General features: G+C 42.9%; 1 protein-coding gene across 2 annotated transcripts in view; it reads left to right on the top strand.

The window, feature by feature from the left end:
* The window catches only part of wnt4 (wingless-type MMTV integration site family, member 4), a 77,709-nt gene extending 54,982 nt beyond the window's left edge, over positions 1 to 22,727 (top strand). For both annotated transcript variants that reach the window (XM_028807704.2, XM_051930383.1), the window contains exons 2-5: positions 4,489 to 4,724; positions 21,131 to 21,262; positions 21,644 to 21,786; positions 21,980 to 22,727. In XM_028807704.2, the coding sequence (XP_028663537.1) occupies positions 4,489 to 4,724; positions 21,131 to 21,262; positions 21,644 to 21,786; positions 21,980 to 22,447 (979 nt within the window). In that variant the 3' untranslated portion in view covers positions 22,448 to 22,727. The remainder of the gene's footprint in view (positions 1 to 4,488; positions 4,725 to 21,130; positions 21,263 to 21,643; positions 21,787 to 21,979) is intronic.
* Positions 22,728 to 23,624: the final 897 nt, after the last annotated feature.

The raw sequence follows: 23,624 nt of genomic DNA, 5'->3' as shown, positions 1-23,624 counted from the left end.
CACAGAATCAAAATTCAATGCGATATTGACAAAAATTTTATTCAAAAAATTGTTTTTACTGAAGTTTTACAGTATAAGTGTAAGTTTAAAAAGTATTTGCATGTTAATTTCAAAGCCAAACAGAACAAAATCGTATTACATTCAAATTATTATGTTTTACTCTTTTTAATATGGTTAATTACTGTAATGTAAAATAGTTCTGTTATGCATATGTAACAATTCCCATGAAAATAACAATCTGTTTAAATTGTACATCCGCATCCCCATACGTGAGCAGCTGAACCACACAGAGGCTAACGTGTAATACAGGAACGGGGGTTGGCGAGCGAAGCAAGCAGGGGTCAAAGCCCTCTAGTATTATACTATAAATAGATAGGTAAATGAATAGATAGTAATCAATGACAATCGATACTAATACATTAACTAATGATAACAACTCCTAATAATAAAGACTGCAGTAGTAATGGATGCACTGTGTATAGTTAAACTACTAGGAGCAGATCTGAGAGGACTGGGGCAGCACAGAGTTCAGAGTCCAGACAGCCAAGGGGTAGAAGTTGTTGCAAGACCTGACAGAAGTGGTTTGGTACCTTCTACCAGATGGAAGTAGGACAAGCAGACTATGGGAAGGGTGGGCTTTTAAGCGCTTGATAAAGATGCCTGTAGTACAGCGGTTCTCAATCTGTGGTAACAAAAAACGGGCCTGAATGTTGCCATATGTGGGGTAATTTCGCTATTCGTGGGGATATTTTAAACTTGTAGTGGTGTATCGGCAGCAAAAAATATAGGAATAAATTTTATTAGGGTTTCAAAAAAACGTTAGGGGGGGGGCGCGATTAAAACTGTTATGAAAACTTGGGTCGCAAATACTTAAAGGTTGAGAAACGCTGATGTAGTAGATGGTAGAGTGGTCCCAATGATCTTTTCTGTTGGATCTTACGGTCAGAGAACCTGCAATCCTCAAACCAGATGGTGATGCAGCTGGTCAGAATGCTCTCGATTGTGGCCCTCAGTAAAATGTGAGAATGGAAGGAGATAGACTTGCCTTTTTCAGCCACCAAAGGAAGTGGAAACACTACTGCGCCTTCTTGACTATGGGGGTGGTGTTAACTGACCAAGTCAGGACAGCTGCCAGCTGCACACACAAAAATATGGTGCCCTTGACCAATTCCACATAAGAACCCTCAGGTTACAGTAGCATGTGAACAGCATGGACTTCCTAAAGTCCATAATCGTCTCTTAACGTTGTTGCACATTTTATCTCCATTCTGTACTCTGACTCATCCCCATTGCTGATGAGACCCCCCATCATTGTGTCATCAGCAAACATGAAAGTGTTAGAGCCATACAGTCGTGAGTTAGATTCAATTTAGTGCATATCTTCTTCTTACTTTTATTTATAAGTTACACAGTAGTTGGGTCCATGCCACTTTACCTCAGTTAATCACTGGTATAGTATTTGTTAAAAATAATTTACTGGTTGAAGCCCATTTGGAACCCAAGGTGGGGTTAACAGAAGTCACCACTCATTGTCCATAGTGGGTGGTTATTATTAGCAGCCTTCGATGACATGCTTGGGGATGTTCCCTCTCGGTGTTCAGAGTGCACACCCCTTAACTTTCACCTCTGATGTCGGCATCCTTGGCAGCTGCCCACATCACCTAATGGATTGGCTGGCTCTGCTTTTTGGGAAAGGCAAACAGGAAGATTCTTCTTCTGAGCAGATTTAAAAAATGTTTAATCCAAGCTGATGTAAAGGGTGCTGAGACTACTCCAAGTGTAAAAAAGTCCACCACAGGGCACACTCTCACTCATTCGTACAGGGCCAGTCCAGAGTTGCCCAATAACCTAATACACATATCCCTGGGGTGTGTGAGGAGAAAAACAGGAAACCCTTAGGAAACTCTCCAGTCCATCAGGCAATCAGGTTAGAGCCCTTGGGGCTGTGAGGCAGCAATGCTAATGACTGTGCCATCCTGCCACACAACTCCTTTCATTCAATCGTTCATTCTTATTCAAAATCATGTTATCCTTTTTCATTGTAACAGGGGCCTGTCCCAGACATTTCCAAGTACCAATGTGTTGCAAGTTGAGCAGAGCGTGCAAGTAAGAATGTCACTGAACTCTGTACACGTGACAACAATGAGCCTGTGAACCTATGAACGCTGGTTGGAGTGCCAGTCCATCACAGGGGACAGCCACTGGCACACCCATACTTATCTCAAGATGGTCAGTTCTGATGCAATAAGCAACCTAACACTTTAACCGTAGGGATGCAGGAGGAAACAGGAGAACATGAACATACAGCAGGGCCAGGGTATAGAACTCAGGTCCCTGGAATCTTGAGAATCACTACTCCATCCACCTTAATAAAAGGATAAGTGTCTGTGGGTCCTGCCAGTTGCTACAGTATGTCTCTGTCATTCCAACAGATGGTGCATCACAAACATTTTTAGTAATACAATACATAATGCATCACAAACAATAACACTGCTCTTACAAATCCCATACCAAGTGGCACATAACAGAGATATACTGTATGCATTGCACTGGGCACTGTAAATGTTGATGCTGAGGTTTGCATTGATTATTTAAATTTCAAACCATCTTAAACTGGTAGCACAGCTACAATTTTATATTCTTCTAGCAATCACCCCTTACTATACTATAACATTTTTCTTTGAAGGCATTTGAAGCAGCCACTTAAAACGGGCAGATGCTGACTGCAATGTGGTATTTGGAAAGATGTCTAGCTAAATAAAGTGTTCACCTAAATACAGGAAACTAATTTCAGAAAATATTCAGAATAAAAAGCAGGAACCATCATGTTACTTCACGACTGACACTAAAATCTTTGAATTCATTGTAGAAAACATTAAAAAGGGGCATGTTTCTGTTCAAATAATATTACATGAGGTAGGGATGTATCTTGTTTATTGCCACCCTGAACCCACAGATGGACACAGGATGTCAAAGTACAACAAAGGAGGAATAAATAAAGCAAGTAATAGTATAAAATATGGGAAACTAGCAGACACCTAAGCTTTCAGGGCTGTCGCAATAGTTAAAGCCTCAGACTACCCCACAGGATGAATGGTCTACTTACTCGCTGCACAAGGTATCTCACCCCTGCCCATCTTCCGTAAGATCTCACTCCTTCACATATTTCATATTTCTTGCTTTACGTCTACCATCAGCATTTGTCATCCACCTTTCTCCTCACCTCATAGGTCTCAACCTCTCTTGGCCAGCACTTCCTCTTTGTATCGCGTTACTGTAACGCCTGCACCTCACACTCTTGTCATTTCGAGGTGCATTGCTTGCCCCCTGTCCTCTTAATGACCAGACAAGCCCCCATTACCCGCTGCAAAAAACATCATCTGTATACTTGCAAATACTTCCCATGTCTGAAGGTGACTCTCAGCGTTCCTCCTACACCTTTCCTTGGTATTCTCATGTGTATTAATCTCTCTTACCTGGCACTTCCTTTTTTGGTCACGTTTGACTGAGGAACAACAGAGAAACTGACCAATCAGACCAACCCCAAACTCACCAATGAGATTGCTCCAAGGGACTGGACACACATACACACACAGACATTATGTATATAGATAAATAAAACAATTCAAATGCAAGTTTAAAGCAAAAAATGTATTTTGAACTTTTTGTTAAGTCAGTGTCAATGAAATTGTGGAAATATTATTACCGAAAAGCATAGTTTTATTTTGCTTATTTATTTATCAAGAAAGTAATGGTTCTCACAAAGCAATCATTCTTATTTTTTACAGAAAATATGTCTGTCAGTTTCACACTGTCCTTTGTAGTCTATGCAGACAAGCCAGTGACCTGTGATAATGTAAAATTACAGTACGGTACGCTCAAAGTGCTGCTGGACAGCATTAATGATGGTGCCTCAATAGCGGTACTTTTCCAAAAAAGATAATAGAAAGCCCCATTCTTGAAAGCAGTCATATTTTTAGGTTTTGTAAGGTAACGCTTCACATGAGATTTACAATAAAAAGTGTGAAAGTTATTCTAAAGCATTCCAAGCTGTCACCATTGCTACCAGGGGGTTTCAAGTAGTACAGCAGTTAGCGCTGCTGCCTCCCATATCCAGGGTTCCGGGTTTAAATCTACATTGTCTCCATGTCTCATTGGGTTTTCATCTCACACCCACCAACATGTCCACTGGTGAATTAGCTTCCTTAAATTGGACCAGTAAGAGTAAGACTGGTGCCAGCACTATGCCCAGGCTGTTTTCTGCCTAGTTCTGCCTGGATTGGCTGTGGGCACCTGCGACAGTAAAATGAATTAAGGTTTGAGAATGGTGTGATGTGCCAAAGCTGCACTGACACTGTAGTTCAAAAGGAATTGTACATAATGAGTGAGGACACTCCTTCTTTGTGCCTTTCTTAAAGTAACAGCTGAATGTTTAGGAGATTTTGAGGCCCTCTTGCTAACTGCGACTTCTACTTCATCCCCTGTCAGGTACCTCGCGAAGCTCTCGTCTGTCGGCAGCATCTCAGAAGAGGAGACCTGTGAGAAGCTCAAGGGGCTCATTCAGCGGCAGGTTCAGATCTGCAAGCGCAACGTGGAGGTGATGGACTCGGTGCGCCGCGGGGCTCAGCTGGCCATTGATGAATGTCAGTACCAGTTCCGGAACCGACGATGGAACTGCTCCACACTGGACACGCTGCCCGTTTTCGGCAAGGTGGTAACGCAAGGTAAGTACATTGTCTGAAGAAACAAAGAAGATGCAAGATGCTCTGAAAGCTCAATTCCTGCTCTTATTGTTATTTTTCTAATTGGAACATGTGAGTTCAGGTGTGTTTGTGTGTGTGTGTCTGTGTGTCTGTGTGTGTGTGTGTGCCAGTGTGGGTGTGCTCCACAATGGACTAACAACTCATCCAGGAGAGCTCCTGCCAGGATGGTCAACAGCCCTGAACTGAACTTTATTTGTCCGCCAGGAGAAACTAAAATTTTACAGAAGCTTGTAGCGGTCCGGTGCCGCTAAGATTCACACCGTCGAAGAGACAGTGATTTATTAATTTTTTTTTGGTGGAGATTCCAGTGACGCACCCAGCCTTGGCCCAACCCATACACACTCACAAGCAGAGACAAAAAACAACAGGTAATGAAACAATTAAAGAATGTATTAAACAATAATAAACGAAATATAACTACAAGCTAAATAATCCCACCCCAGGCCCCTTATGGCGATGTACAACAAACACAAGCAAACCACAGCAATAAACACTCACAACAACGTCTTTATACAGTCCAATACAGCAAAAGCAGGTGAAATGGTGGGGTGTGAAGATGAGAATCCCGAGAATAGCTTCCATAGTAAGTGAGTGAAACAGTCCTACCAGTAGTCCTGAGCGGCGAGGGGTGAGATTTCCAGGAGCGCTCCTTTTGAAGACGCACGACAACTAATCCACCGCTATAACACGACAGGCAGGCACGAGACAGTCCATTCATCTAAGGTGAAATGATCCCAGACACAATTGACTTTTTAGACAACACTTTGGACAGGATTCACAAAAACACCGATCTCCTGTTGCTCCGTCAGGCCTCGCTTTTAAACTTTCCCACTGGCCTCTTTCATCCCCAGCAGCCCCTACTTCCGTTCCCCCATCCTATGTGGGTAACCCCCTTGGGCTGCAAGCTACAACCTCAATCAATAAGTAAATAAATATGATACATAAAACAACAATCCACCCTTCCCCACCAAACAAACATAAAAACTTCTGGTTTGGATAACAACGTGCTGCTACTGTCAAATAGTGATGAGCGAACTCCACAGTGCTCGCTTCGTCTCGTGTTCGAAAAAATCACAGAAGTGTTTGCAAATATCAACGAACTCGGCAAAATTCATTGAAGTCAATAGGGAAGGACTAAATGAACTAGATTTGACTGGACTATAATGGTGCAATCATCTTTAAAGTGTCACTGAGGGCTAGGGAAACATCTGCCAACTATCCTGGACCGATTATTGTGGCCAAAAAGGTTGACCTGAGCTGTGTGGCAGCAGTGCCAACCACCGTGCCTCCATGAGATCAAAGAAGGAAGTACACAGTCAGAGACGCGCAATCATATATTTTGTCAAAATGAAGAAATTGTAGTCAAAAGCCAGAAAAAATTCGTAGGTCTTTTAAAGGAAGAAAATTCAAAGTGGCGTGTCATGATTGAAGCCGCTGGCTCATTCTGTTTTTTGAAGTTGCGCTGATGGCTCTCCAAACTGTCTGTGCTGAGGTTTTGCACTTTTTCTTCTGTGAAAAAGATAAAAACATCTTGTAAATAGTAATAAATCTTTCATTATTATTATTATTTCATAGAGTCTTCTGTGTTTGGTTGTGGGGGGCATCAGGCTCCTACAAGGTTTGTTTTTTATCTCCATGTGGCTAATTATACATGCATAAGGCACACGCCTCCTTCATTTAAACTGAGTGACATGGAACTGGAAGATCAACCTGTACATCTGGTGACAAGCAGAGATAAGTCGTTATTTATGCTGTACTAGGAGGCTCCGCCCCCTGGTCACTTCGCTCGTCCACCCCCGGTTTTGCTTTACCGGATAAACAATTTAAAAAGATTGATATTTTCATGGGAATTGTTACATATGCATTATTTTCACTTTTACTTTAAAACTTTTGTAAAAACAATATTTATCCTTTATTTCCGGCTTAAGGCGTGGTTAAATCTCTTTCTCCCAGGACGTATAACGCTGCTCACATTGTAAAGGGGGGTGCTGAACGCACGCTAAAGAGGTGCAGTCAGTTCAGCTGCTGTCTTGCTGCTGCTGCTGGCGAGCTGTGTGCTCTGCTTGTCGCGCTTTGCGTCGATCATTTAAAAGCCTGTACAGCAGCTGTACTTTTGCCACTTTGCATCTCTGCCACTCGCGTTGTGAAGGGGGGGGGGGCGGAGCGCACGCTAAGAAGAAGCGGTCGGATCATCTGCTGGCTTGTTGCTGCTGCTGCTGGCAAGCTGTGAGTTCTGCTGTGGTGTAGCGGGTCCACAGCTCAAGTTAAAAAGGCCATTTTTTAAATAAATAGTCGCCATACTTGCGGCTTAGAGAGGGGGCATGGTAGTGTGGCCGGAGCGGTCCCAGGGTGGTTTGTGATGCGGACGGTCCTCTCTTAAGTGCACAGGTGAGGAGTTGTCCGCATCCTTAATTGTTGCCGGGAGCTGCTGATTAGATAGATAGATAGATAGATAGATAGATAGATAGATAGATAGATAGATAGATAGATAGATAGATAGATAGATAGATAGATAGATAGATAGATAGATAGATAGATAGATAGATAGATAGATAGATAGATAGATAGATAGATACTGCCACACCTGATCCACGTCCCCAGAGCCTATTATAGAAGCGTGAGGTGGTCGGTGGGGGAGAAAAGAGAGAGAGAAGGAACAGAGGTTAATGGGGAAGAAGGCAGAAGGAAGGAGAAAGTCGGTGCGTGAGAGCGAGAGCAGGTTGGATGGTAATGCAGCTGATAGGAAAGCCCCGGAGGAGTGTTTGGCCAACTCTTGGAAGGGGCAGTTTGGAGGAGCTGGAGTGACCTGTAGTGGAGTCGACTGGCCGCTGAAGGAAGCAGAGTCATGGAGGCTTTGGGCGTGTTGAGCCCCAGCGTGAGCACCCAGGCCACTGGGGAAGGAACCCAAGTCTTGGTCCGACTGGTGCCCGATGTAGCCGGGGATCGGAGAGTTACCGGACCAGTATTGAAGGGAGCTGCATTTACTGGTTGGGCGACTCCCCTGTTGCGGGGCCCGAATGGGAGAAGCAGGGGAGCTGCCAGTAGAAGAATGCACCTGACTTTAGTTTTAAGAAAGACTGCCTCCAGCCATTGTTTTTAACCTCGTTGTGTTAAAGGATTTTTTAGGCTATTGTGTTTTTAACCTCCACCGATTCACCTGTTTTATTGGATTATTTATTTGAAGATTTGAGAGACACTGCACTTATTTATTTGGACACTTTGTTTTTGATTTAGCTGTTTTTAATAAAAGCACTTTGTACTTTTTGCACCATCCCCTTGTTTTGTTGTTTCTCACTGTCCAGCTCATCAGTGACATTACCGACGATATCGGGTTCGAGGGCTCCCAGAAGTAAGATGGGAGCATGGAGCAAAACCCCCATCGTTCATATCTGCTTGTCACTTTTTGTTGTTTTAAGAGCTAGGAGCACATGAAGTGTGTCTGCCAAAAGCACTCCAACAACTGCGAGGTTAGATGTCCGTGAACTTGTTTTAAATTGTTTGTAAGTAGGGCGTGACGTGTAAAAGTCACCGTCTCACGGGTTTTGCTTCCTAAGGTTGTAATGTCTAGTCTCGTGTGTCGTCAAATTGTCTCTCCAAGATGATCAGGACTTGTTCGCTTCGCTCAACCCACCCATGGAGGCGCGCTACGCTCCTGCCACTTCGTGTCTCTCCCGCTCGCGTTGTGAAGGAGGGGACCTGAACGCATGCTAAGGAGATGCGGACAGATCAGCTGTAGGCTTTGTTCTCCTACTGCCGAGGAGCTGCGTGTTCTGCTTGTCGTGCTGAGCGTCGATCATTTAAAAGCCTGTACAGCAGCTGTCCTTTTGTCTCAATCTCTTGTCTCGTGTGAAGTTAAAGTGTCTCTCGCGGGACATCAAATTGTCTTCTGAGAAGATCACATCTCGTCTTCCTGGTCTCCCTGCCAAGATTTTTTTTTATAATAGAGAGATATGTTTCATAAAAGTAAAATTCCGAGAACCTGCACTATTTACTTATCTGTTCTACCACTAATTAAGTCCCACAGAGTCTGTAATGCAAATGATCAGCATTATATACCCAGGGTGGGTGAGTCCCCACATCCAGTGTTGGCTGTTACAGCTCATGGGGATGTCACACTGGCCTGCTTGGACTGTGCCACAGGTTTATATTAAAAGAAATTAATATCTGAATAAAGTAGGGTCCATGACTGAACAGGCCGAATAGACCTTGTCCAAAGTCACCAGCGTTAAGAATGATTCATCAAAAAGACATTGGTACAGAGTGACTCATGTCTGCTGCCGAGTCAGCCAGGATGATGTAACTTACTTCCTGGGCAGTGACATGGATTTATTCAGCCTGCAATTCAATGCCTGGATCACACATTTAGTTTTAATTATACTGTGCCCCCTTTTTCATTCCTGCACACTCACAAAAATCTCCAGTCCTCCTCTTGCTTTTTCCAGTCAGTCTAATGAAATCTGTCCAACATCTAAAATAAGAGGTGTACTTTTTTTTGACATTGTTCTTACAGACTATCCACCTTTCCACTTACACCAGGGACCAAAGTGAAGCTGTATGTTATTTCTCCTTTACTAAACAAGAACTCTTAAGTAGGTGTTATTTATACATATAACATATCAATAATCAGACTTTAGATTGAATGGTTTAGAAAGGTCAATGGATGTGAAGCTGACAGAGGACTAAGAACTTTGGCGCATTCTATGCAGGTCACAGTGCTACTGCTAGAATCGCAGCTAAATATAAATGGCAGATGTTTGCACAGTTACACATATAGGACATGTGAAGGAAGTTTCTGCCCTGCTAATAGTTATTCTTTTCTTCTTGTTGCTATTTCTATTATTGTCCGAGGCTTCACAGGACACAGTTTCTTTAACATTTGCAGCCCTTCACCCAGTAAAGCCTCCAACTCTTTGACAATGTCAATTATGTGTTATATTCCATTTTCCACACGTTTACTACTCCATATTGCCTAAGGCCAGCATCACGCTACACGACTTCAAGTTAAAGGGGATATCAAATTTGACATCTGCAGTTGCTGATCTTGTCACCTGAATAGGTCAGATGACATGACTAGACGTTTCAGGGCTTAACAATCCAGCACAGATTCACATTTTCAAAGTATCGTGAGCTCACCCCTGTTTGTGATGCCTGACAAAGCCAGTGCTGTACAAATGCTTTCCAGGTACAACATGTTTAGCCGTAGTCTTGACCATTTTTAACTTTTAATTTCTATTCTGTTGTGGTACGTAAGGCACGAGACACCAGACAGGTGACCTTCTCTTCTATTTATAGATCCAAAACACAACACCCATGTTCCTTATCTGTCAAAGGTGTATTGCATGCCTTGTGCTCTGGGTGAGTGCTCAGTGGTCCTCAACTTTTGAACACACATCCCACCTCTGTGACTTAAAACAAAACTGTTTGGTGTGGTTGGTGCGAGTCTCAGACTGGTTGGACAATGAGAATATGAGACTATACGACTGGAACTCACAAGAATGTACCATAACTGTGTCTAACTTGCTAAACTTATGTAAATAAAGTCTGCTACTGAAAATCACTGGAAATGTGACAGGGCCTGAAAAAATAAATAATAAGAGTGCATGTAATAATAAAGCTTCTGGTGTAGGTGTGTCTTCTACAAGACAACACAGAAAATAAACAAATCAGTGACTATGATGTCACCACGTTCTGGCAGATGAGTTCCAAAAATCTGTGAGGATACCACATATGCAGCACAAAAACAACCACGCTACCAGTTAAACCTGGAAACTTAAATATGAAATGAAGGGGAAATAGGAGCCATGCTACTTTGGGTTACTAGTGGTAGCAGAAAAACAGCATCGCTTCCATTAGCCTCCAGCCTGCATGTAACATTTAATGGGCGCTGCTACTGCTGGTGGGCGTATTTATGCTTGTTATGTTAAGGTCAAGAAACCTGGTGGCAGCTCATTGTCACAGACAAGATTTAAGACAGGTGTCAGTTCATTTGGTGTGTTGTCCCTTATACGTCACAGTTAGAACTTAGACGACAACAGGCCATTCAGCCCACAATGCTCACCAATCCTATTCACCTAATTTCTCCAAAATAATATCAAGTTGAGGTTTGAAGGTCCCTCAAGTCCTCCTCTCTACCACACTACTTCAGAACTTATTCCATGTGTCTATGTTTCTCATTGTGAAGAAAAACGTCCTTGGATTTGTGTGATATTTACCCTGATTTTTTATATCAGTTGCTCGTACACATTAATTTGCCACAGGAAACTCTTCTTAAGTGAAGAATCTTTTATACATTTTTAAAAATACCATGCCTCTTGTGATTTTAATTGGACATGGATCAAAATGTGAAAATAAAAAAGCTTTATCCTTTAACATCCATGGTGTTAACCCCGAGGATGACTCAGACTCTGAAGTCTATGCTAAGTGCGGTTAAGCCCGAGTCAGACTCAGGGTGACATGTCATGATCAGCTTTGCAGAGTTAAGCCTGAAGTACTTTCAAGACAGCGTTTTGCTGCCATCTAGTGGATGAAATAGCATCATGCTGCAAAAAATCATGAGTATTTTCATGCATTCTGCCACCTCATGGTAACTCCATGGTAGTTTATTAATATTCATAAGTGGGGTGGAGCCGTCAACAAACCTCAACGGCAAACAAAAATCTATAAACATTAAAACATTAGAACGATCTGGACAAGAACAGGTCATTCAGCCCAACAACACTCGCCAGTCCTATCCACTAACTCTTCCAAAGTTACATCAAGTGTAGTTTTGAAGGCCCCTAAAGTCCTACTGTCTACCACACTACTTGGTAACTTATTCCATGTGTCTATCGTTCTCAGTGTGAAGAAAATCTTCCTAAGATTTGTGAGATATTTACCCTTAACAAGTTTCCACCATGTCCTCTGTGTTCTAATTGAATTTGTTTTAATAGTCATGATCCACGGTACTAACTCCTGTCATTATTTTAAAAGCTTCAGCCACATCACCAGTTAATCGCCATTTACTTAAACTGAAGATGTTCAGCTCCTTCAGTCTTTCCTCGTGATGCATACCCCACAGCCCCTGACTCAGCCTGGTTGCTCTCCTTTGGATTTTTTTTTCTCTATGCCTTCTTTTTACCAGGAGATGACAACTGCACATAATGCTACAGGTGAGGCTTCATAAATCCATTCTTCCCTTGACTTGTACTCTATGCGTCATGATGTCTAACCTAACATTGTCCTACCCTTCCTAATGGCTTCAGTACACTGCCTTGATGCAGATAGTGATGAGTCCACGAAGACTCCCAAGTGTTTCTCATAAGGGGTACTTTCAGGTTTTACACCTCCCATTGCGTATTCATAGCTCATATTTTTATTTTGTACATGACAGTTTTATTTCCTACTTACATTAAATTTCATTTGCCACAAATCTTCCCAAGCCTGTATGCCATCCAAGTGGATCTACAGTGGCTTGATTGATTCTAGATTGTCAGCCATTAATTTGGTAGAACTAGATGGAATGGCAGCTCAAGGCAAAGCATTTGTTGCTCATCAACACTTATTCAGGGCCATGCAGCGATAATACAGTACAAGGGGGGCTCTGCCCCCTGCTCGCTTCGCTCGCCTACCCCCGGCGTTGGGTATCCTGAAATACATTAGTCGAGCTCGTTCGTCTTGGAGCCGTGCCCGCTTTGCTTTCGGCATTTCAGATGCGCGTTGTAGGCACCTGCGTTCATTGATTTTATCCAGCCGGGCTCGTGTTTGTATATCCATCACTCGAGCTTGTTCGTTTTGAACCCATGCCTGCTTTGCTTCCGCAGTTTCAGACACGTGTTGTAGGCGCCTGCGTTCATTGATCTTATCTAGGTGGGCTCGTGTTTGTATCGTTGAGCTGTATTGTGTTTGAATTCGGTGTAAAGCATTCAGTGGTTTGTACAATCCCAAGCAGCACATTATTCCTAACTTCACTCCGCAGTAGTGCCACTCACAATATGGCGGTGACGCCTGCACCTTCCGTACTATCATTGTGGACCTGTGGGGCCACCGTAGCCTCTCACGTTTGAATCTGGGCTGCAGTGCAGAATCCTCTTTTTTGTATGGCTGTGTCGTTAGTCGTTAGCTATGGGCGCATTGTTGCTTCAGTATGGGAAGATGTCAAAACAGACACGAGTTATTGAGCAGAACAATTAAAACTTCTAGATGGCTTCAGATCCCCTGCTGGTTGTTGTTGTTCTCCCCGTGTCTGCCTGGCTTTTCCTCTGATATCCTCTGATATTCAGCTTAGGCTAATTCAGGTCAGGTCAAGTCAGGTTGGGGAGCATGCACTGGTATAGTGAGTTGCTGCACCCACCACACAACGAAACAGCTCAGGACCCTGGCTGACAAACCCCCAGGTCCAGTCTCACCCTCCACAAATGACCCTCTATCTGTCACAGCCAGGTGTTACGTGGGCGTCCCCTTGTCCTATTCCAACCTTTCGGATCCTCAGCAATGAGAATCCTGTGAGTGGGATCACCCTCAGGGAATCGCTCCACATGGCCATAGTGCTGTATCTGACGCTCCTTCACAATGCAGGTAATGTGCTTCAGTCAGGACTCCATGAGCAACTGCTCACTCTGCACAAAGTCAAACCAGCGGTACCCAAGGATTTAGGCTAATTGGTGACCCTATACTGGTGCTTTACAATCCCAGTTCTGGCCATCCCTTGCCTACAGGTTTCACAATCCTTCAGCCATTTTCCCTCTAATTGATCTCATTGTTTGATTTTTTCTTCTTTTATAGTGAGATTTGTGCATTCCTATGAAATTAGACACATTTCTATTTTTTCCCTAGTCTTAGGTCTGAACTCTCTTTTGCCATTTGTCTATCAATTCTTCTTTGTCTGTGGAGTTTAGTCTCTTAATTGCATCCCAATAATGACAATTAGTGATGAGCAGAGACTACACGGGGGCAAGCGAAACTGAAAGGCTGCAGCTACTCCATTATGAAACCCACTAGCAAGGTCACTACAAAATTAACTTAATCATAATGATGATGCTGAAATGATTTCCATGTAAGTGATGTAAATGCTTGCCACATTCCAATAAAATTTAGCAAGTCCAATCCTTTCATCATTCTGTGCCATTCACCCTCATGTCTACTTTGTTCATCATATTAATTATCATTATTAGGATATAATTAAGGCAGCAAGCTCCACAGAAAATGAAAGTTAAGAACCTAAGGGGTGTCTTCTTGCTCCTGCTCTGTTCAATGATTGCGTGGACTGGGTGTTGGGCAAGGTTGTGCTGTCCAGCGGCTGTGGGGCATCTGTTGGTGAAGAGAGACTCACTGATCTTGACTTTGCTGACATTGCTGTACTCTTCACGGAGTCAATGGAGGCTCTGATCAGGGCGCTCGAGAGACTGAGCGAAGAGTCTGAGTATCTGGGCTTGCAAATGTCCTGGATAAAAACCAAGATCCAGGCCTTTAATGACCTCTTGGGCACAGCCATCAGTAGTGTGTCTGTTTGCAGAGAGAGTGTCGACCTTGTTGTGAGGTTTACTTATCTTGGCAGCAACATTCATGACTCTGGTGACTCTTCCTATGAAGTCAGTAGACGGATTGGGAGAGCATGGGGGGTCATGAGGTCGCTGGAAAGCGGTGTGTGGCTCTCCTGATATCTGTGCAAAAGGACGAAGGTCCAAGTCTTTAGAGTCCTGGAGCTTCCTGTCTTGCTATACGGTTGCGAGACATGGACCCTATCCAGTGACCTGAGATGAAGACTGGACTCCTTTGGTACTGTGTCTTTTGGAGAATTGTTGGGTACTGCTGGTTTGAATTTGTGTAGAATGAGAGGTTGCTCATGGAGTCCCGAATGTGGCACATTTACCTGCAATGTTGAGGGAGCATCAGTTACAGCACTACGGCCATGTGGTGTGTTTCCCCGAGGGTGACCCAACTCGTAAGATCCTCATTATTGGGGACCCGAGTGTCTGGACCAGGCCAAGGGGACGCCCATGTAACACCTGGCTGTGGCAGATAGAGGGTCATTTGTGGAGGGTAGGACTGGACTGCGTGTCTGCCTGGGGGGTTGCCAACCGGGATCCCGAGCTGCTTTGTCATGTGGTGGGTGCAGCAACACACTGTACCAGTGCATGCACCCCAACTTGACTTGACTTGCACAATAAAAGGAAAAAAAAGGCCATCAAATTAACCAATGAGATCAATCAGAGGGAGAATGGCTGACTGATTGTGAAACTGATGGGAACAAAAACCTGCAGTCACATGGGTTCAAGGACTGGGATTGGCTTTGAATTGTCTACAGCTCTAGTGTGGGGACTGTGTGGGTGGGCTTTTTCAGAGTTGTTTTCTCCTTTATCCACTGCTGCTGGAACCTTGCAATTTGAATTTGATCAAGTGCGCCTGGATATAAGCTATGACAAAATTAAATAAATATTTAGCTATTTCAAATATAATATATTTCAAAAGTAATGTCAAGAGAATCTGCCCATCGACAAGGTTCACCTCCATGCTGCCCCCTCAGTGCTTCTGTTAAAGGATTAAGTGAGGTGATCAGTGCTGGTTTGATGTCTGTTCTTGTTAGATATGTAAGATAGATAGATAGATAGATAGATAGATAGATAGATAGATAGATAGATAGATAGATAGATAGATAGATAGATAGATAGATAGATAGATAGATAGATAGATAGATAGATAGATAGATAGATAGATAGATAGATAGATAGATAGATAGATAGATAGATAGATAGATAGATAGATAGATAGATAGATACTTTATTAAACCCAAGGGGAAATTCACATACTCCAGCAGCAGCATACTGATGAAGAACAATATTAAATTAAAGAGTGATAACAATGCAGGTATACAGACAGACAATACCTTTGTATAATATTAACATTTACCCCCCCCGGGTGGAATTGAAGAGTCGCGTAGTGTGGGGAAGGAACGATCTCCTCAGTCTGTCAGTGGAGCAGGACAGTGACAGCAGTCTGTCGCTGAAGTTGCTCCTCTGTCTGGAGATGATACTGTTTAGTGGATGCAGTGGATTCTCCATTATTGACAGGAGCCTGCTCAGAGCCCTGTCACTCTGCCACAGATGTCAGACTGTCCAGCTCCATGCCTACAATAGAGCCTGCCTTCCTCACCAGTTTGTCCAGGCGTGAGGCGTCCCTCTTCTTTATGCTGCCTCCACAGCACACCACCGCGTAGAAGACGGCACTCTTTAAGAGTCAAACCTGAAATATTTCAACCCAAAATGGCGCCCATTTTATCACTGGACCCAAGCAACTGTGACAGTGTGTGGTTCCGAACCTAGTCCTGCACCATTGTCACATTGTTGCCATTTACTTTGGGAGTTATGTCAATTCCTAGGGTCTGTCCACTTATACCCCACCTTTTTTCTACTGTCTGTAAAGATTCACAAGCTAACTCTGGCAGGTTTCAGATTAAGGGTCCATTTCATACACACTCTCGGCCCAAATCATTTTCTGCAGTGCAAATCCTTCCACACTGCCTAGCAGGGATCCTTTATTATGGAAACTGTGGAGCCTCGCAAACCACTTTATGTCAAAATTAAGTACTTTGGCGCCCCCTGCTGGTTCTGTTTGGAAGTGCATGTGTATTACTTTCCAACTTTCCTCCTCAGCAGATGATAATAATAATAATTCTTTACATTTCTCACTACTCAAAGCACTTTTCCTAGTGAGTGAGAAGCCACTTTCACCACTACTAATGTGTAGCATCCACCTGGATGATGTGACGGCAGCCATTTTTGTGCCAGTATGCTCACCACACATTAGCTGTTAGGTGATGAAGTGGTGAATGAGAGATAGCCAATTAAAGACAGGAGATGATTAGGGGGACCACAATGACCAGGCCATGGTGGACAATTTAGCAAGGACATTGGGATACACCTTTCTCTTTACCAAGGATGCCCAGGGATTTTTCATGACCACAGATAGTCAGGATCTCAGTTTTATATCTCATCTGAAGGATGGTGCCATTTTGTACAGCACAGTGTGTCCATCACTGCACGAAACATTGGGATTCATACTCAGACCACAGTGTAAGTGCCCCCTGTTCGCCCCACCAACACCTCTTCCACCAAGGTTTTCCTGGGTTGGCCTCCCATCTGAGTCGTGTCCAGGCCCAAACACGCTTCAGGTGGATGACCTGTTCTGAAGTGCATGTGGTACGGCTGAACAGATCACAACTCAGAGGTGTCCACCCCTGGAGGGCTACATGCTTCCCTTCCTGCCATTTTCTAGGGAGTGACCAATTTCTGCCATTAATTGACATTTTTCCCTTTGTACGGTGATGCAATCAGCTGAACGCATTACTGTGTGTGCATTTCCTAATTTTGAAGACATTTATACTAAGCGATGAAAAGAAAATGATCAGTGAGACCAGCCACTACAACAATGGCAACTTTTCTGTATTGCGATCAGGTAAACTCTACCACTGCCTAAAGTCCAGTTCAGAGAGACTGAAGAGGAGGTTCTGACCACAGTCCATCCACATCTTGAAAAAGGAAAGTGTCTAAAACTATACAATGCCCTGTTGTGGACTGTCTTACATCAAGTTATTAAGTTATATATTTAGGTATTATTTATGATTTTTGATAGTTATGTATTATTGTTACTGTCCTTTAATATTCTTCCATCATTGGAGCTGAGCAACTAAGCATTTCACTACATATTGTACTGTATGTATAATTTGTATGAGACAAATAAAATTTCATTTCATTTCATTTTAGTTGCCTTGTTCTTTTAAGACTCTGTCCTCTGAATTGCTTCTCTTTTCCTTAAATGGACAGCCAAAAATAATGAGATGTGTAGAGAGCTAACAGATTATCAGCTAAGTCAAAGTCTCAAACTCTGACCAAGTTTTTAGAACAATAGAACATTAGAACACTCTAGATGAGAACAGGCCATTCAGCCCAACAAAGCACGCCAGTTTATCCACTTAATTCTTCTAAAAAAACATCAAGTCGAGTTTTGAAAGTCCCTGAAGTCCTACTGTCTACCACACTTCCATGGTAGCTAATTCCAAGTGTCTGTCGTTCTTTGTGTAAAGAAAATGTCCTAATGTTTGTGTGAAATTTACTCTTAATAAGTTTCCAACTGTGTCCCCGTGTTCTTGATGAATTCATTTTAAAATAACAGTCTCGATCCACTGGACTAATTCCCTTTGTAATTTTAAACACTTCAATGATGTCTCCTCTTAATCTTCTTTTGTTTAAACTGAAAAAGCCTAACCTAAATATAAACTAATCTGTTTGCCTTCTTAATGGCTTCTGAATACTGATGGGAAGTTGATAGTGTAGCGTCCACTAGAACCAGTGGCTCGAGTTCATGCCGCTCGAGGTGGGGAGGTGCTTCAATTTACTGCCCTCCAACATATTTGAATATGTTAACCTATTTAAGTACAAAATTAAAATGACGTATAGAGAAAAATTAAGGTAAATTTTGCATAGATTTATTCATACAAAGTCGAAACTGACTAACATAAATGGAAACCAACAATGTATGCCCATTAATTAATTGCTGAACTGTGGCCAATAGAAAACAGAGGATATTAAAAATGTTAAAGAACATCAAAGACAAAGTCAGACATATTCACAGTCCTGGAGACCTCAGCCAAGTGTCTGCCTACCCCCTTCTGGATATTCTACTGTAGAAAGTGCTGGGCTGTCCAATCTGATGAGAGGATCTTTGCATCTGATGATTCTAATGCTACTTTATCTGAGATGACTTTTCCAAAGGCAGGAGAGCAGCTTGGTGGTAGAGCATTGGTACCAAGTGCCACATCGAGATAACAAGAAGAGAAACAGAATAGAGGAGGGTTTGAAACAGTTTATAAATATGGCTATTTCTTATATTTCTGAACAAATGACTAACAAACTAATAGCTAATCAGCAGCTCTAGTCAAGGTATGTTAGACTAAAGCAGTGACCCTTCAGCCTGGATTTAATAGCTGACACTGGAGAGGCATCTCTTATACAAACAGGCATGTCATTCAACATCTTCTGGGCCCTATAACTAAGAGTTCAACCTCCCACTGTTACTTTATTAATCCTAGGAATGATTAATAGGCTGGCATCTTGAAATCTTAATGTGCGCGCTGGTGTTCAAGTAATGAGAACTTCAGATAGGTAAGCAGGTTCTTGGTCATTTCTTCTTATATAATATGCTACTGTGGCTGTCTGTTTGTCTGTCCAGGATTTTAAATCACCTGTAGCTCGCGTTTGACCTATTGACCTGAAATGTGGTACACATAAACTACACGACCTCTTCTTTCCGCTTTCGGGGTGATGATTTTCATTACTCTTTTTATTTTTATTTTATTTTATTGTAGAATCAACTCTTGGCAGTGGGCAGCAGGGTGGCCATGCAACGTAGGTGTACGGGCGCTGTTCTCATCCCTACCACCTTCACCGTCACTTCCCCTACCTCTTCATATCTTAAATCATTCTTGAGGCAGATTGAACACTTAAGTGCCAGCTTAAGTGAAAAATTAAAAAAAAAATTTAATTAAATTAAAGAAAAACGTACTAAGTAATTGCAACACAAACACTGACTTAATCAGTTTTAACATGAAAAGATGCCGACGAATGAAGAGAAGAAGCAGGCCATTAGGGTGGAGAAAAGAAGAGCTGCTCAGGAAGCAGCAAGCATATCAACCTCTGAACAAACAAATGCTAAACGTACAGAGAAAGAGTATCAAAGCTATAAGTCAAGTGTATTTATTTATCGTTCAGTCCGCCGTTACTGGTAAAGTATAATTCGTTAAAAGGAGGGTTTTAAAATCTACTCTAAACTTAACTGGGAGCCAGTGTAATGACTTGAGAACTGGAGTTATGTGTTCATACTTTTTGGTTCTTGTAATGATACTTATAACAGCATTTTGAATAAATTGAAAGCTACCTAAAGAATGATTAGAACAGCCAGTGACTCATACATTCAAGCACTCAATCCTACCAGAAATAAGTGCATCAATGAATTTCTCAACCTTAGACATATACGTATAAACGAAAGACCTGTGTGTGTGTGTATGCATGCACCTCACTGCTCACTACAAAAGACCTCTGTGCAGCAAACGCCACCACGCAACAGCAACCAATGACACAGATATAGAGATACAATGCCGAAACAAAGCAAACTCCGCAGCTCAACAACGTGCAAGTGAAACACATCAGTAACAAAGGGCAACGCCTGAAGTTTTCACTATAAACATTGTCTATCTGGAGGTATTTTCTCAAGACAAAGATTAATAGGACTCATATGCCAGCAATACGGCTAAGATATGGTGTGGCCATTGTCTTCTTACAGAAGCCAGTGGGGCAGCAGCATAAGGTGGGTCCACATCTTCTGCATGGGTAATTCTTAAGAGTTAGCTGACGCCTCTCCAAGTTCATGAATATAGTAAAACTGTTAGGGAGTCTTCAGGTTGATTTTGTCCCAAAGACCACATGCAGCTAGTTCTACATGCAGTATTTAGAATAAAGTCTTAATTTCCCAATGTTTTTTAAGATGAGAATAAGCATGTTTTGGATAGTTTGACAATGTGTGTGTTTAGATGACATGTTAATGTCCGAATGAGGCCTAAATTGCACCCTAATTTAGTAAAACTAATGGTGATTCCAAGGGAGCTAAAAAGTGACAGGATGTTGGTACAGTGGGCATCATGTCCCCCAATAAGTAACATTTGTTACAGAGGCAAGTAGTTCTCATCTATCCACACCTCTAACTCACTGACACAGATTGTTATTTTTAATTAAACCCGTCATTTAATTCTTTGCAATGTTGGTGCTCTCATTCTACCACAGCAGATGTTGATTTTCTTTTTTCTAAGAGCACCATCAAAATGTTTTGTTGTCCAGAGGAGATCACATTGCTGAGACCTTCACCGTTCTTTCTTTTCAGATATTGTATGATGGACACATGTTGGATGGTCATGTGTTGGCTCATTCTGTATCTCATTTTTGTTTGGCCACTGATTAAGGAAAAAAGAAATAATTAAGGGATCAGAGTCTTAAATAGCAAACCAATTTAAATGAAGGCAAAAGGAGTTAATTAGCAGCAAAAACTGGTCACCATTTAAGAAAAGGGTTAGAATGAAAATCTGCAGCCAACACAGCCCTCTGGGATCAGATTTGGACACCCCTGGGTCAAGTAAAGAGGTTGGCCAACATGCCATTATTGCATCCTGCTGCATTACCTTCTTTCTCCCCATGTGGGGTCTTGAAGTTTGCCGGATGATCAGAACAGCAGGACACACACATCCTGAGTTTGTCAGGGTTACAGAGAAAAGAAAGCAGTGCTGCCTACTTGAGACTCCATGCATGGACTAATTTTTTCTCCCTGCATGTCCTTCTGTCTTTCAGGTACTCGGGAGGCCGCCTTTGTCTACGCCATCTCGTCGGCTGGTGTGGCTTTTGCTGTCACCAGAGCTTGCAGTAGTGGAGAATTGGAGAAATGTGGCTGTGACCGGTCAGTGCATGGGGTCAGCCCAGAAGGTGAGTATGTATGGGCTTTGGAGGGGAGACTCCAAACAAGTGCGCCAGACCAGTAGCACCTTCATAGTTATATAAAGGCTGCAGGGTGACACCTAATTATACTACAGCCTTTTCAGGTGGACACATCAGGCCAGTCCTGACAGCCCTAAATCAATGTCAAAAAGCCAAATTAATAGGAAGATGACAAACGAGTTAAGCTATGGCAAAAATCCAAATATTTCTTAATTTCTCGTAAATTTTTTTGAAGGCAGAAGTTTCGAGGTATGGCTCAGTAATCTGTGCTGTCATGTCAATAAGAATTTGCCTGCACTCTGTATACAGTATGTGACAATAATGACTGTATAAACCTACAATATGTCATCTCATTTGTGTCCCCTACAGGATTCCAGTGGTCTGGGTGCTCAGATAACATCGCCTATGGCGTTGCGTTTTCTCAGACATTTGTGGATGTGCGAGAAAGGAGCAAAGGTTCGTCATCCAGTCGGGCGTTAATGAACCTGCACAACAACGAAGCTGGTCGTAAGGTAAAGTGAAAGAATGTGGGGGTGGTTTGCTAGGAGGTGGTCTGGTCTAAATGTTTATTAAGCCTTTAGGGCTCCATCTTAGTGCTTAGCCACTAATACTTTGAAAGATTCATTAGACATCCAGGTATTCTGAGATAAATGACAGTGATCTACCATGAGGCGTTCTTACCTAACACTTACTTTCGTTTTGCAGGCCATTCTAAACAACATGAGGGTGGAGTGCAAGTGTCACGGGGTGTCAGGCTCATGTGAAGTCAAGACCTGCTGGAAAGCCATGCCACCATTCCGAAAGGTGGGCAATGTACTGAAGGAGAAGTTTGATGGGGCAACAGAAGTGGAGCAACGCAAGATAGGCTCTACCAAGGTGCTGGTGCCCAAGAACTCCCAGTTCAAGCCCCACACTGATGAAGACCTGGTCTACCTGGACTCCAGCCCTGATTTCTGTGAGCATGACATGAAGAACGGAGTGCTGGGTACCACGGGACGGCACTGCAACAAGACTTCGAAGGCCATCGATGGCTGTGAACTCATGTGCTGCGGCCGAGGCTTCCACACGGAGGAGGTGGAGGTGGTGGACCGCTGCAGCTGCAAGTTCCACTGGTGCTGCTATGTGAAGTGCAAACAGTGCCGCAAGGTGGTGGAGATGCACACATGCCGGTGATGGGCTGTCACGCCCACACACACCAATCTTCTCCTTCTTTTCTTCTTTCTTACCTAATTTATTGCCGACTCACTCAGAACTGTGGAGCCCACCTCATCGGAAACCTGCTGCTTTGGGGGCTTTGAAAGGATGGGAGTGGACTTCGGGACAAATCCAAGAATGAACATTTAGATTACAGTCCACATGAGCACTGTGCCCACCTGTTCACCCGGGCGAGTCCGTGGTTCAAACTAGCGAGACCTGTACACTCGACATGTTACAATAAAGTCATACAGACGTGTCTTGCTGTAGATGCTTTCTGCTGCCCTAGGCAGGCTGCTAAGCTGGGGGTTAGGCATCAAAGAGTAGTAGCCATATTGGTCTTTTATAAGCTGTATTGGTCTTTCTTCCCATATACTTGATTGTAAATAACGTCAAGAGGCCCAACCTAACAGACCTGTGATGAAGCTGCTGGGCACCTAGATCTGACAAGATCAAACTGCTCAAGGGAACAACTCGGCAGACATGCAAGGTCTGATAACATGAAAAGAACAAAGCTGTCTATTTAATATGAATGGACCCGTCCTAAGGAAACTAAGGCTACAAGCCAGTGACATCTGACAGGTTTGGTCTTTATGAATGTTGCTGGTGGTCTGTGATTGAATCAAACCTTGAGAAACAGGGTGGGAATGGAGTTGTAAAGCTCAAGGCCAGTGAAATCTGATAGAGTTGGTGCTTATGAAGGATAAAGGTGTGGGCTGGTCATTTATGATTCAGACTTTGGGGGAACAGGAGGTGAAGATAAAGGCTAGTGAAATATGACACTGTCAGACCTTTAAGGCAATAAAAGTATAGGATTATCTTGCAGACATAAATAGACCCCAAGAGAGGTAAAAGTAGAAGGCCGGTGAGGTTGAAGAAGATGAATCCTTATGAAAAATTAAAATATGGGATGATCCAGATATCATGTGCGGTACAGTTGAAGAAGATCCAGAATAATGTCATAATGATGCCGGATTGACTGCTATGACAGAATCAGAGCCCAGTAAAGTTAATGCTGCAGGCTTCTGAGCAATGGAGGGATCAATTGTTAAGGGATCTGAAGATGTGGTCTATTCAGGTGTGACTGGATTGGACCTCAAGGGAGTTAAAGATGAAAGCTAGAGAAATCTGACAGGTACCTGCTTCAAGGGGAGGG

This window comes from Erpetoichthys calabaricus, chromosome 8 (assembly GCF_900747795.2).
Source record: "Erpetoichthys calabaricus chromosome 8, fErpCal1.3, whole genome shotgun sequence".
Taxonomy (NCBI): Eukaryota; Metazoa; Chordata; class Cladistia; order Polypteriformes; family Polypteridae; genus Erpetoichthys; species Erpetoichthys calabaricus.
This window is presented reverse-complemented; position numbering and strand designations above follow the sequence as displayed.